This window comes from Sprattus sprattus, assembly GCF_963457725.1.
Source record: "Sprattus sprattus genome assembly, chromosome: 18".
NCBI lineage: Eukaryota > Metazoa > Chordata > Actinopteri > Clupeiformes > Clupeidae > Sprattus > Sprattus sprattus.
In genome coordinates this window covers 14,395,417-14,408,180 of record NC_137916.1, presented here as the reverse complement: position 1 = coordinate 14,408,180, position 12,764 = coordinate 14,395,417, and the positions used below count along the sequence as shown (strand labels likewise).

At 43.6% G+C, this 12,764-nt stretch overlaps 1 protein-coding gene across 1 annotated transcript; it reads right to left on the bottom strand.

Annotated features, from left to right (window-relative positions):
* Positions 1-4,368: 4,368 nt before the first annotated feature.
* cant1a (calcium activated nucleotidase 1a) lies at positions 4,369-12,389 on the bottom strand. Its single transcript, XM_080855993.1, has 4 exons — positions 12,268-12,389; positions 6,909-7,613; positions 6,258-6,461; positions 4,369-5,793 (listed from the first exon to the last, which is right to left on the bottom strand). Exons 2-4 carry the CDS (start codon positions 7,588-7,590, stop codon positions 5,423-5,425), a joined length of 1,257 nt encoding a protein of 418 aa, XP_080712119.1. The 5' UTR covers positions 7,591-7,613; positions 12,268-12,389; the 3' UTR covers positions 4,369-5,422.
* Between the last annotated feature and the right edge of the window lie 375 nt (positions 12,390-12,764).

Below are 12,764 nucleotides of genomic sequence, written 5' to 3'. Positions count from 1 at the left end.
ACTTTATTTGCATTTGATGTAAAAAAAAAAAAAAAAAAAGTATTTGAACCCCTAGCAAAACTGACTGACAAAAATGACTTAGTACTTGGTGGAATAACCCTTGTTGGCAAGCACAGACGTCAGACGTTTCTTGTAGTTGGTCACCAGGTTTACACACATCTCAGGAGTGATTTTGGTCCACTCCTCTTTGCAGATCCTCTCCAAATCTTTAAGGTTGCGTTTTCAATATGAGGGAATGAGGTTCAAGCCCAATATTCCACGTTACATGGCCCCATCCATAGTCCCCTTGATGCGGTGGAGTCGTCCTGTACCCTTGGCAGAGAAACAGCCCCAAAGCATAATGTTTCCACCTCCATGCTTGATGGTGGGTATGATGTACTCTTGGGGTCATATTCAGCATCCCCCCCCCCGTCAAACACGGCAAGTCGAGTTGATGCCAAAGAGCTTGATTTTGGTATCATCTGACCACATTCTGTCTCCCAATCCTCAGGATCATTCAAGTGTGCAATGGCAAACTTCAGATGGCCCTGTACATGCGCTTCCTTGAGCAGGGGGACCTTGCGAGTGCTGCAGTACTTGACGGGGTGGTGTGTTGCCAATGGTTTTCTTGGTGACTGTGGTCCCAGCTGCCTTGAGATCATTCACAAGCTCCCCCTGTGTAGTTCTGGGGTTATTCTGCACCTTTCGAATGATCACTGATACCGCACGAGGGGATATCTTGCATGGAGCCCCAGACCTAGAGCGATTAACATCTGTTTGGTGTTGCTTCCATTTACGAATAATCACACCAATAGTTGTCTGCTTCTCACCAAGCTGCTTGCCAATGGTTTTGTAGCCCATTCCAGCCTTGTGCGGGTCTACAATCTTATCTCTGACGTCCTTGGACAACTCTTTGGTCTTGACCATGGTGGTGAGGTGGAAGGTGTGAAGTATGATTCTTTGGACAGGTTTCTTTTATTAACGTCACCAGTTGAGATCAGGTGTACCTTGTTAGACCTAATGAGGACTAATCTGTGTGCTTCTTGGGTACATAACTGGTCATTGTGAGCCCGAATTCTTGCTGTTTGCTTGGGGGTTCAAATACTTATTTTTTGCATGAAATCGAAATAAAGTCATAAATGTTATAAAATGCAGTTTTCTGATTTTTTTTTGTTGATATTCTGTTTCTCACTGTTAAAATACACCTACCGATACAATTCTAGATCACACATTTCTTTGTAAGTGGCCAAACTTGCGAAATCGGCAGGGGTTCAAATACTTATTTTCCCCACTGTACACCATTGGTTCTAAGTCAGTGATTACAAGACTCTACCAGGGAATAGTTAAGGGAAGAGGCAGTTCCACAAACTATATTAGAAAAAGAATATCCCCCCAACAATGGGAGAAGATATGTGAAAATATGTCTTCGACTACCTGCTCATTCTATTGGCGTGAATTTTGTTGGAAAAACCTTGTCTGTTTTTTTTCTCACATCTACATTAAAATCACATCAAACAACACTGACACATACATGTTGGAGGGTGTGGGGAAGTGGGTGCAAATCACTACCACCGCAAAGAAAGCAATCACAAGTAAATGGTTACAGACCGACTTATACTGTGGATAATTGGTTAGATATTATTAATGAGATTAACCTTTCTATGGCATTTGAGAAATGACTTGTATATTGGAAGATGAACCAAATGGAATCTGTATATGTTTAAGGAGGGTTGTGATTTTCCTTTCTGCTGCTGTATATTATGTAAATACTTGTACAGTGCCACTTGAAAGTATGTGAACCCCTTGAGGACTTAAGCGTTTTCTGTTGTTTTACCATGATTTTTCATTTTTTTATCACCAATTTTCCATAGATGAAATGTCAGGTTTATGTTTATCATTTGCATGTACTTGTTTAGAGGAAATTGTTTGAGAAGCTGAAAAACTACATGAAACATGGAATTAGTCCATTTCAAAAGTAAGTGAACCCCCAGCTGAATTGATAAAGTCAAGCAGGTAACAGATTCAGTGAAACTTATTTGGGTGAATAATTAGTCAATTGAGCAAACCGATCATCTGAGACATCCTTAGGGAAAGGTTTGGGCCATACAGATTAAAGGAGAGAGGAAACCAACCAAACTACTGTAGTGCCAAGGTGTACCCACACAGATCAACAATGCCGAGAGGAAACGAGATATCCGAGAACATCAGGAAGAAGGTACTGACAGCCCATCAGTCTTGGGAAAGCTATAAGACCATCTCCAAAAGATTCCAGCTCCATCCATCCATCCAAGACAAATAATTTTGAAATGGAGGGTATTCAACATGACCGCATCTCTGCCTAGAAGTGGACGCCCATCAAGACCATCACCAAGAAGCACCAGAAGAAGAATAAATCAGGTAAAAGTCAACCCACACATCACCTCTAAAGAGTTTCGGACCTCTCTGGCAGCATCTGGGGTAAATGTACATGGGTCTACAATCAGACGAAAATTGTTGGTTTTGATCGTGACAAAATAATTCTATCTCGGACTCATCTGTTTAAAGAAGGGACTTCCAGAAGGCCTTTGGTTTATCCAAGTGCTCTCGGGCAAAGTTGAAACGGGCAGTTTTGTTCTTTCTTGAGAGCAGAGGCTTCCTTCTAGCAACCCGATCATGAATGTCATGTCTATTCAATTTTCGTCTGATTGTAGACCCATGTACATTTACCCCAGATGCTGCCAGAGAGGTCTGAAACTCTTTAGAGGTGATGTGTGGGTTGACTTTTACCTGATTTATTCTTCTTCTGGTGCTTCTTGGTGATGGTCTTGATGGGCGTCCACTTCTAGGCAGAGATGCGGTCTTGTTGAATGCCCTCCATTTCTAAATTATTTGTCTTGGATGGATGGATGGAGCTGGAATCTTTTGGAGATGGTCTTATAGCTTTCCCAAGACTGATGGGCTGTCAGAACCTTCTTCCTGATGTTCTCGGATATCTCGTTTCCTTTCGGCATTGTTGATCTGTATGGGTACACCTTGGCACTACAGTAGTTTGGTTGGTTTCCTCCCTCTTTTAATCTGTGTTGCCCAAACCTTTCCCTAAGGATGTCTCAGATGATCGGTTTGCTTAATTGACTAATTAAGCACCCAAATAAGTTTCACTGAATCTGTTACCTGCTTGACTTTACAAATTCAGCTGGGGGTTCACTTACTTTTGAAATGGACTAATTCCATGTTTCATGTAGTCTTTTGGCTACTCAAACAATTCCCTCTAAAAAAAGTACATGCAAATGATAAACATAAACCTGACATTCCTTCTATGGAAAATTGGTGATGAAAAAAATGAAAAATCATGGTAAAACAACAGAAAACTCCTAAGTGGTCAAGGGGTTCACATACTTTAAAGTGGCACTGTAAATGCTGTAGCACGTCACAATAATATGTTGTACAAATTGAATGTGGTCGTGCCGACACTTAACTTGTACTTGTATGGTTGTTCAGTACCATTGTCTTTCACAGGAGAACTCTAAATCTTAAATGAAATCTAAATAACAAAAAAAAGAAACATGCAGGATTTACCGATATTAGAGGAATCAAAATGTGCTAATGTGTCTTGTAATTGCTTTGCAGGCATCTAAGGATCTCTTTAAGAAGACAACTGTACGGTCACTACAATCGATCAAGAAGGAAGCAGAATTCCCAGGAAGCTCTCCAGCACATGTACAGGAGGATACATGTTTATTAGTTCAGAGGGAATTCAGCCGATGCATGGAAACTAGGCGGCAAGGCTACACTGCCAAAAATGAATGCTAAGCAGCCAATGAATAAACTTGGACAACATTCATGAAATTCGTCACTGGAACCACATGAAGTGCTCCTCCCTCTATACCTCCATCCAGCTCCTATATGAACGGGCAGGCCCTCTTGTTTATCCCTTACCATGCTAAAATTCCCAACAGCACATGAGAGAGAGGGTGAGTGGACAGCTTGAGTGGACAGACAGACCCATATGGAACTCACTGTGTGTATGATTGTCTCCATAACAAAATGCAGAAGCTGTATGGCACCAGTATACTCCTGTATAGTATAGTAGAGTAACGGTGCTAGACTGGGTGGTATTGGGGTGTTCATAGGAAACTACACACAGGCTTGCCACATTAGTGGCCCTTTAGGTGGATTTATTGAGCTATGCATTCATTGAAAAAACTTAATGATCCGTCTCATACAAGAGTTTCAAATTGAATGTTGCACATATGTTTAAGTATTATATTTCATCTAAATGTTTTATCTGGATTAAAGTGGAAAACTAAACATTGATAATCTGGTGTTACAGAGCATCAGTAATTAGGGGGCAGTTAAAGTAAAAAAAAACCCTGGTAAATGGAACATATAACACTCCACTGTGACAAATTTTAAAATTATAAAAACAAGTTGTGCACACACAATTTTCTTTTAACCTTTCTTTTATCAGCTCTGATGCTCTTCACAAACCAATTGTATGGTGAACAAAAGTAGGCGGAATAAAATGGTGAAAGAAAATCGTTTAACTATTCACTTTTGGAAAAAAACGGGTCTTTGGTAGAACCTCTGAAGGTAATTCTAGAGCTTTCAAAAAAATTGAGCCAGTATATATTCTGTGATTACCTTTATATCACTTTTCAGACCCTAGGGTCTCTGGGCTCTTCTGTAGCCACCAATCAAAGAACGCTTCTTTCCAAAGTATGTAATTTAGTGACGAGAACTTATGATCCAAAGCCATAACCGGTATGGTTATGAGTTTGTATGTGTGCATCAGAGAGTCCTGAGTTCAAAGAGAGCTCAACAATAATGTTAAATATAGGAAAAGCATAAAGGATTAAAATACAAATGAAAAAAATGCCATTCAATGTAAACTTAAAATTCATTCAGAATCACCATGGTACTTCAGTGCACCCATCAGTATGTTCAGAGTATCAGACCGATCTCCTAATCTTACATTCAATATAAGAAGTCAATACAGTACTACTGGGCTCAGCAGCCCATGTCACATGACTTCATAAGGTTGCATGAACACAGTGAAACTCATGTAGCTAAAAACATGGTCATGTGACCAACAGTTACAATGACTACAGACAGTTTGACTGGATGAGTGTCCTTGGCTGCCCTCTGGATTGAGTTGTGGTGTTGATGGTGTTGATGATGATGATGATGATGATGAAGGTTGGGCCGTGGCAGCAGCTTTGTGTTCTGTACTGATGTTGTGGCTGTGTCTGTGACTGTGGCACGGTGCTCAAGTAATGAGCTGTGGGGCTGAGATGAGGAGTGTGGTGGGTTAGGTAGGTTTCAAGCTGTGGACTTGAACCAGAGTTCACCTCTCAGATTCTTCATCTGAGAAGCTCTCAGTAGGGTGCAGTGGGGTTCGCCTGCACAGTCGACGTGAAGGGCTGGACTGTGATATTTTGCTTTTAGTGTCCAGGCCTCAATGCCCTTAGATGAACTCTAGCCCCTCGTATTTGACGTCTCCGATCTTCGTCTCAGGCAGCAGAATCTGTCCGTCCAGCGTAAAGGCCAGGATGTAGGTTGCTATCTTTCCGGCGTCTTCTTCCGACTTGAGTGCCAGGATGATTTGGTCATCGGTGTTAGGCACAAACTTGAATGAGGAGAAGCCGTGTGTCGGCTCGAGCGGGCCCACGCGGCTGACCAGAATGTTCTGGAAGTCAGGAGAACAGTTCAGCAGCAGGTTGGTGCCGCGGCTCTCGTCTGCGGTCTCCTCGTAGCGTTCGTTGCTGGCTCTTCGCGGCAAGTAAAACCAGCGTTGCAGCGCGTCGCTCCACGCCGCAGACTCATGGATGAGATAACCTGAGAGTACAAGGCGGGGAGAGGAAAAGACGCAGGAGAAGAGAAAAGAGCAAAAATAAATCAGACGAAATGACAAGTGCTCAAGAGGTCAAAGGGAGTTTGGAAGGAAAGAGAAATGGGAATGACCAGGCGAGAAAAGGGAAGGTGAAAACGTCAGAGATAAGACAATGACGCACAAGAAAAATAAATACTGCAGCAGTGTGACCGAATGAAAAAGAGCAGAGCTGAGTCAATATGCACCACTAGGGGTTATTACACTTTCACAACCAAGACTTCCTCTCTCAGGGACAATAGGTCATGTCCGAATAACACTACTGAGGACACACAATGGTTACACATAGGATTACGCAGACTTCACCAGAAAGTTAAAGCTGTAGCATTGACCTTGTAAACTAGGTTAATTATTTATGGCAACACTGCGGTGACAATATCTTTGTGAGCCACACAGACATACACCCACACACCTGGAGGCTGGATCCCTGCAGCAGAGCGCAGAAGATGGTACTTGGAAACCCAGTTCTGATGCTGGACGTCACCATTAAATCCAACCACCTTGACCCATTGGGGGTCATTGTTGACAAACTCTCCTGAGGTGGTGGTCCACTCCTTCCCTAGACCCCCCACATAAAGCTGCTCATCCTTCACAGCCAGCCACTCCGCCTTGAAGCCTGCAGAACAGAGACACATTTACACACACAGAGAACTGACAACCACAGAAGGAACTCATTTACCTTTACTTTAACTGGCAGATGCTTTTATCCAAAGCGACTTACAACCGAGGTACAACCTCCACTGAGAGTAAGCACAAACAATACTAATTCCAGTTAAGTGTGACAGAGCGCAAAAAGACCACTGCCAACACAGACACACCTACACACACACACACACACACACACACACACACACACACACACACCCACACACACAGACACAGACACAGACACATGCAAATATAGATAAAACTATGGATCATGTGACTGTTATTAACCCTTTCCAGCTTGCTCAGTCTTATTTCAGTACTCAAGTACTCATGACGGCAGAGATATAAGACTGAATCTCATCAGAACCTGAGTACTGAATTTAAGAAGGGCCAGATGGGGGGTAGTGCTACAGACCTTTGGAGACACTTCCGTCCCCATCGGGCAGGATGACCCAGGGGACAGCCCTGTTGCCATCGATTTGGTAGACCACGCCCGTACGGTCATCAACGCTGTAGAGCCTCCCGTTGAACACGGCCAGCTCCGACAGTTCCATTGCTCGCCCCTTCTCCGCCAGGTGTGTCTGGAGCTCCACCCTGTCTGCGTCCCATTGGATGCTGAGTTGCGGCCGGCCCGCCCCCTCACTCATCAGCAGGTGGCCACGCCGCAGATAGCTGATCCAGGTGTTCTTCTGCCCCTCCTGTCGGGACGCCGTGTCTAAGTCAGCGATGACGGCGATGCGGTAGAGCATGCCTTCGGGAGTGCGTTCCGGAGGCGACAAAGGGTACGTGTCATTGTAGCGTTTCCCCAAGTCCTCCAGCAATGGCCCCTTTACTGGTGGTCCGTGTGGACCCTGGGAGTGGGGGTTGTGCAGTGCCCCAGTGGCGCCCCCTGGGGAGAGCTGCAGGTAGAGCAGCAGCAGGAGGGCCAGCACTGCACCCATCAGCACTATGGCACGCCACTTGATGCGAAAACGGGGGTCCAGCGTGTTGCTCATGGAAGCCAGGACAGGAAGACCCCCTACTGAGATGCGCAGAGGGCCACGCTGCTCATTCTGCTTCGGCTCCGGCTGCGTGAAGCCTGCTGCCGACACAGGCATGGGCGAGTGAGCAGTACTGTCACCTGGGAGAGAGAGAAAGAAAGAGAATGATAGAGAGAACCAGATCAGAGTCAGAGACCAGAGTCAGAACGCCAGAGTTCACGGATTCCTCCAATTTAATCTTAAATTCCGTTGGAGAGTAGCCTCTGTGTTGGTATCTGCTCTTGTGATTGAATTCTACATTAAGGCCCAATCTCAATACTTCCCCTTACCCCTTATCTTTCCCCTTACCCTTGAAGTTGCGCGTTCATGTGAGAGCTAGTGGTGTCTCAATACCCAATTTGATCAAGATTAAGGGGTAAGATTAAGTGGTGTATGGCCCTCGTTTTTAAGCTGATCGGAGAGCTACCTTGCTCCTCCAAGGGCTATCCCAGAGCACACAGCGAAACCAGCTCGGGAATTTTTTTTCAAAAATGGCTGCTTGAAGCGAGGAATATTTTACATGAATAAAGCTATCTACACAACTTTTTATATGTTTATAATGACTCGGTTTGATCTGAAATGTGCTACACGAACTATGCATAGTATTGTAGGTCTTAACTGCAGCTTTCAAACGGTAGTTTTAGGTTACAATTAGCGCGTATGCCACCACTTAATTGGATTATATGGTAGCTTGCTAGGACTAGCCTGACTCCATGCATGTGTACAGATAACTTTATTATCCACGAATTACGTTTGATATATGTGAATGACAGCACTTGCTTTGGAGACATCGATCCGTGCTTTACATGTACCGTCCACAAAACAATTACGACAGTCTAGTTTTGTGCTCTATACAGTCGTATATATATTTGCAACCATAATTGAAACTTTTTTTAAATCGCTAGTTTCATAGCTCATACAGTCACGCATGTCTACAGATAACTTATCCGCGAACTCCGTTTGATATCTGTGAATGACAGCACTTGTTTGAAGACATCGACCTGTGCTTTACATGTACCATCCTGTATTATCCAGCGACGCCAAGTGACGTACCCGAAACCGAGTGGCGTCTCATTTCATAGGGGAAAGTTTTCAGCCCTTGGCCCTTACACTTGCAAGTGCTAGGGTTAAGACAAAGACAAGACAAAGCAAAAGGGGCAAGGGGAAGAATCGAGATTCGGCCTTACATTTACATTTAGTCATTTAGCAGACGCTTTTGTCCAAAGCGACATACAAGGGAGAGAACAATCGAGCTAAGAGCAATAAAACCTGGTGTAACAATAAATACTGCTTATTTTTTTTTCAAAAAAATAGAAAACGACATAGAAAGAAAAAGAAGTGAGGGCCTGTCACTGCTTAAGTGCAAGTTAAGCCAAGGTGCCAGTTAGGAAGAGAGTTGCTCTCTGAAGAGTTGGGTCTTCAAGAGCTTCTTGAAGGTAGAGAGGGACGCCCCTGCTCTTGTAGTGCTAGGCAGGTCGTTCCACCAACGTGGAACTACGACTGAGAATAGTCTGGATTGCCGTGCTTGCACCGGGGGCACTGCCAGACGACGCTCACTGGATGAGCGCAGCGTCCTGGGTGTAACATTTGCCCTGAATTCTGAGTGATAAGTGGTTTAAGTTGACCCATGCATGCCAGACTACACAAAAGATGTTGTGCTTTGTTGTAGCTCTTTAGACTGTTTCACTATTATACAAAGATAGCTGGCCCCCTGAGCCAACAAACAAGAACAAACAAACCATCATCTTTGCACTGTGAACCTCACATAATCTGACTGTCAGTCACTCACCCTCTTTCAGCTTCACTTTGCTGACTCATGGACAAACCTGCTCTTGAACTCTCACACAACGAACCCATCCTTTCTGTCACACAACTTCTAATCTAACCTGCTATGGCTGCTCAAGTGCTCCATGGCGTCACATCACATAACATTCCAGCATGAAAGGTCTTTCTTTGTTCACCAAACTGGTTTTTCCACTGATTTCGCTACTATTTTACATATTCTTGAACACAGACGTTAATGAAATAGACCACAGCATAATACCACATCAGTTTCACATTTAGACAACCTCAAACTTAAAACCCACTCGACAAACTCAAACTCACAGAAAGGTCCCTGGGAATCTTACCGTGGATATCCTCCCCACACACAGATAGTCGATCAAACAGCCCTCTGGTTCTAAAGGAAAAGATGATCCTCTGACAACGTACCTCTGCTCCTGCCAGATGACCCCCCCCCGCTGAGAGAGACAGAGGTGTAGCTTTTGCTAGTTAGGTTATGTGAGGATGCCCAATAAGTTTCGGTACTGGAGTGTGACAGCAGGGGTTTGACACACTGGCAGTCAGCGGTGTGCCAGTGTGGTGTGTGCCAAAGGAGTGTCCACGTGTGAAGACGTGGAAGATGGGAGGGACTCTTACACAGAACAGGGCCAGAGGAGGAAGACGAGGAGCAACAGTGGTGTACGTGAAGTAGGAAACGCACAAGAACTACAAAAGATGCTTAACTGGTCCTCGTGTTGCCTAGGTTACGATAATTAGGTACAGATACAGGGCAGGAAGAGGATTACCCTACGACAACCCACCGGAACACAAACAACAGAAGCGGTTTATGAGTATATTCTATGATCCACATGCCTATGATGTCCACAATGATTTCCAAATGTTCTAGAAACTAAATCAATCTTGCCCAAAAGCACTTTTCACATGCATGACACCCCCCAATGTGGAAGGAGGTTTCTTGTCTTAAATGTAATCAATCTGTGATTAACTGGAAAGTAGCAGTTTTTTTTTTTATTGTCTTCAGTAAAGACCATGTTAACAGACAACGGTTACTGAATACTCCAGGGCTCTGACTGTTCTATGACATAGCAGATTAGATACTGATTCTCACTTATAACGCATAAACAATGCACTGATACAAAGTATTTAGAGTAGGTTAAGACTGTTTGTATAACTCTTTGAGGGAAACCTTGGTGCATACAAATCTTCACCTGACCTTCACTTTTCCAGATAACTTGTGTTAGGGATACAAAGGGACACCTCCCTGACCACTATATAACAGTCTTCCTGTTACTGGACCTTCCATATATGCCTTAAGGGAAAGAGGCATAGAAAACCAAAACCACCCTTTACCTACTGAACTCCTCCCTGTGTTTTATCATGGTATAAAATAAAAGGCAATTCTACTTTAATGGTTTTTTTTTTTTTTACTTCTCTGCGCAGACACACACCACTGCATCTCTACTGAGCTGTTTGTATTGTTGTAAAATTAAGCCTTGTTTAGAAATCAGTTTGGTTCCTTAGTATGAATTATTCAGAGCTATTGGGCATTAGAACTCTGAAATAGTTCAACACCCTCAAACCTAATTCAGAAGACGTTTTCCTCCACAACAAACACACACACAGGTAGACAAACACCATTTAAGTACCTTACCATGAAAAAAGGGGTTTGTTATGCTTCGCTGTTAGGAGAAAAAACGTCCAAAGCCATGGATTGCAATCGATTTAGACTACCTGGAGAAGCCAGCTCTGATAACCAGAAACAGCTGAGTAATGGTGACCAGCATATCACTGTCATATTCTGTGCCGCACATCTCACTGGAACCACACCTGATATAATAGACATACATAAACATAATACAATTTTACCCTTGACTTTCCTCTTCACTTCTCGTCGACTGAGTGGCATTTCACTGTAAGGGTTTAAGACACTGTTGTCCACATTCGTCCGCAAACTCGATCACACACTTGCCGACACAGACTTTGTTCTTTCTCAATGCACAAACTACACTGAATAACAGCGTACACTTCAACTTGAGGATTACAACTGATTACCCAACTTAAAGTCCAAAGGGCCATATCAGCAAGCAACAAAAGGAACCACCCCACTCATGAAACATTCTAAACCATACTGACTGGACGCGCACACACACACACACACACACACACACACACACACACACACACACACACTTAAGACACATTTTCCTAACAGGAGAACAATACTAAGAAACGTATTACCCAATTGTGGTCGTGTGTGTGTGTGTGTGTGTGTGTGTGTGTGTGTGTGTGTGTGTGTGTGTGTGTGTGTGTGTCTAACATGGTACAGGTTCACTTGGATGTGTCTGCTCACGGTTCCTTTTGAAACAACTCCCCTGAAGTCTCAAGGCTCATCAGCACACACTGGCAGCGATGGGAGACCTGCAAAGCAAGTCGGTCCTGTATACGTTTGGCCATCTAAAGATGACGATCACATACATTACCCTGGGGCCACACATCAGTCATAAATGACAGGATAAGCTGTGACCTGCAGCAATGGGTAAGTAATGGGTGAGTTTCGAGAGACAGATTTATGAAGCACAACCATCTGCCAGCGTGACTTTTACAGAGGTTCCAAAAGTCCGCCTTCATGTGCTAGCAATTATCCAAAAAGTCAACTTCTTGCTGCGAAAGACTAAGTTAGCAAGCTAACTTAACTAGGTCCAATGGGTGTGTTTACCTTAGAGATCACTGCACATTGATGTTGGCTACAATCCGATAGTCACAAAACACGATAGATTTGATAGATGTCTCAAATGTGCAGGATCTTAGCATATATACAATAAAGAGAAAATAAATACCAATGGTAAAGTAATGCTGTACAAATCAATGTCATTCATAGGAGTAGTAGATACGAAGCGACCCTCAGGAAGCAACACTCAAAATCTCCTTCAGGTTTGTCATGATGACACTCTTACAAAATAAAAACATACTTACTCAAGCGAATTGTGGCCAAGTGTCGTTTCAGTGTTATGACAAAATAAAGGCTGTCGCTGTGTTGAAAATGTTTTACTCCATCGCCCCTCTTCTCGATGGTCTTCCTGCAACACAGCTCTAGCTGTTACTTCCTCCAGCGCTGACACGACACTACAACGTCAATGTGTTTTGTTAGATATGGCTGCGCAACCTTTGCGCATATACGTTTTTCATATTAGATTGCCAAGCTATTTTATGAAGAAATCCTTCGTACGTATGATTTTTTTTATACCCCGATGTATACATTGGTTTACAAGTGTATGTAGATCAATATAGTAAGTAAATAAATCTCCATTACAGTCGAATTTGCCGAAAGGGCACATCGATAACACTAGCCACCAGCCTGGATCCTGAACTTTTCAAGCTAACTTTATGACACTTGTAGCCCACTTAAAGCGCAATTTATGGAGCGCAGTTTACGGAATCACGGAGACCTCCGTAGTGGCAAAACCTTTCCG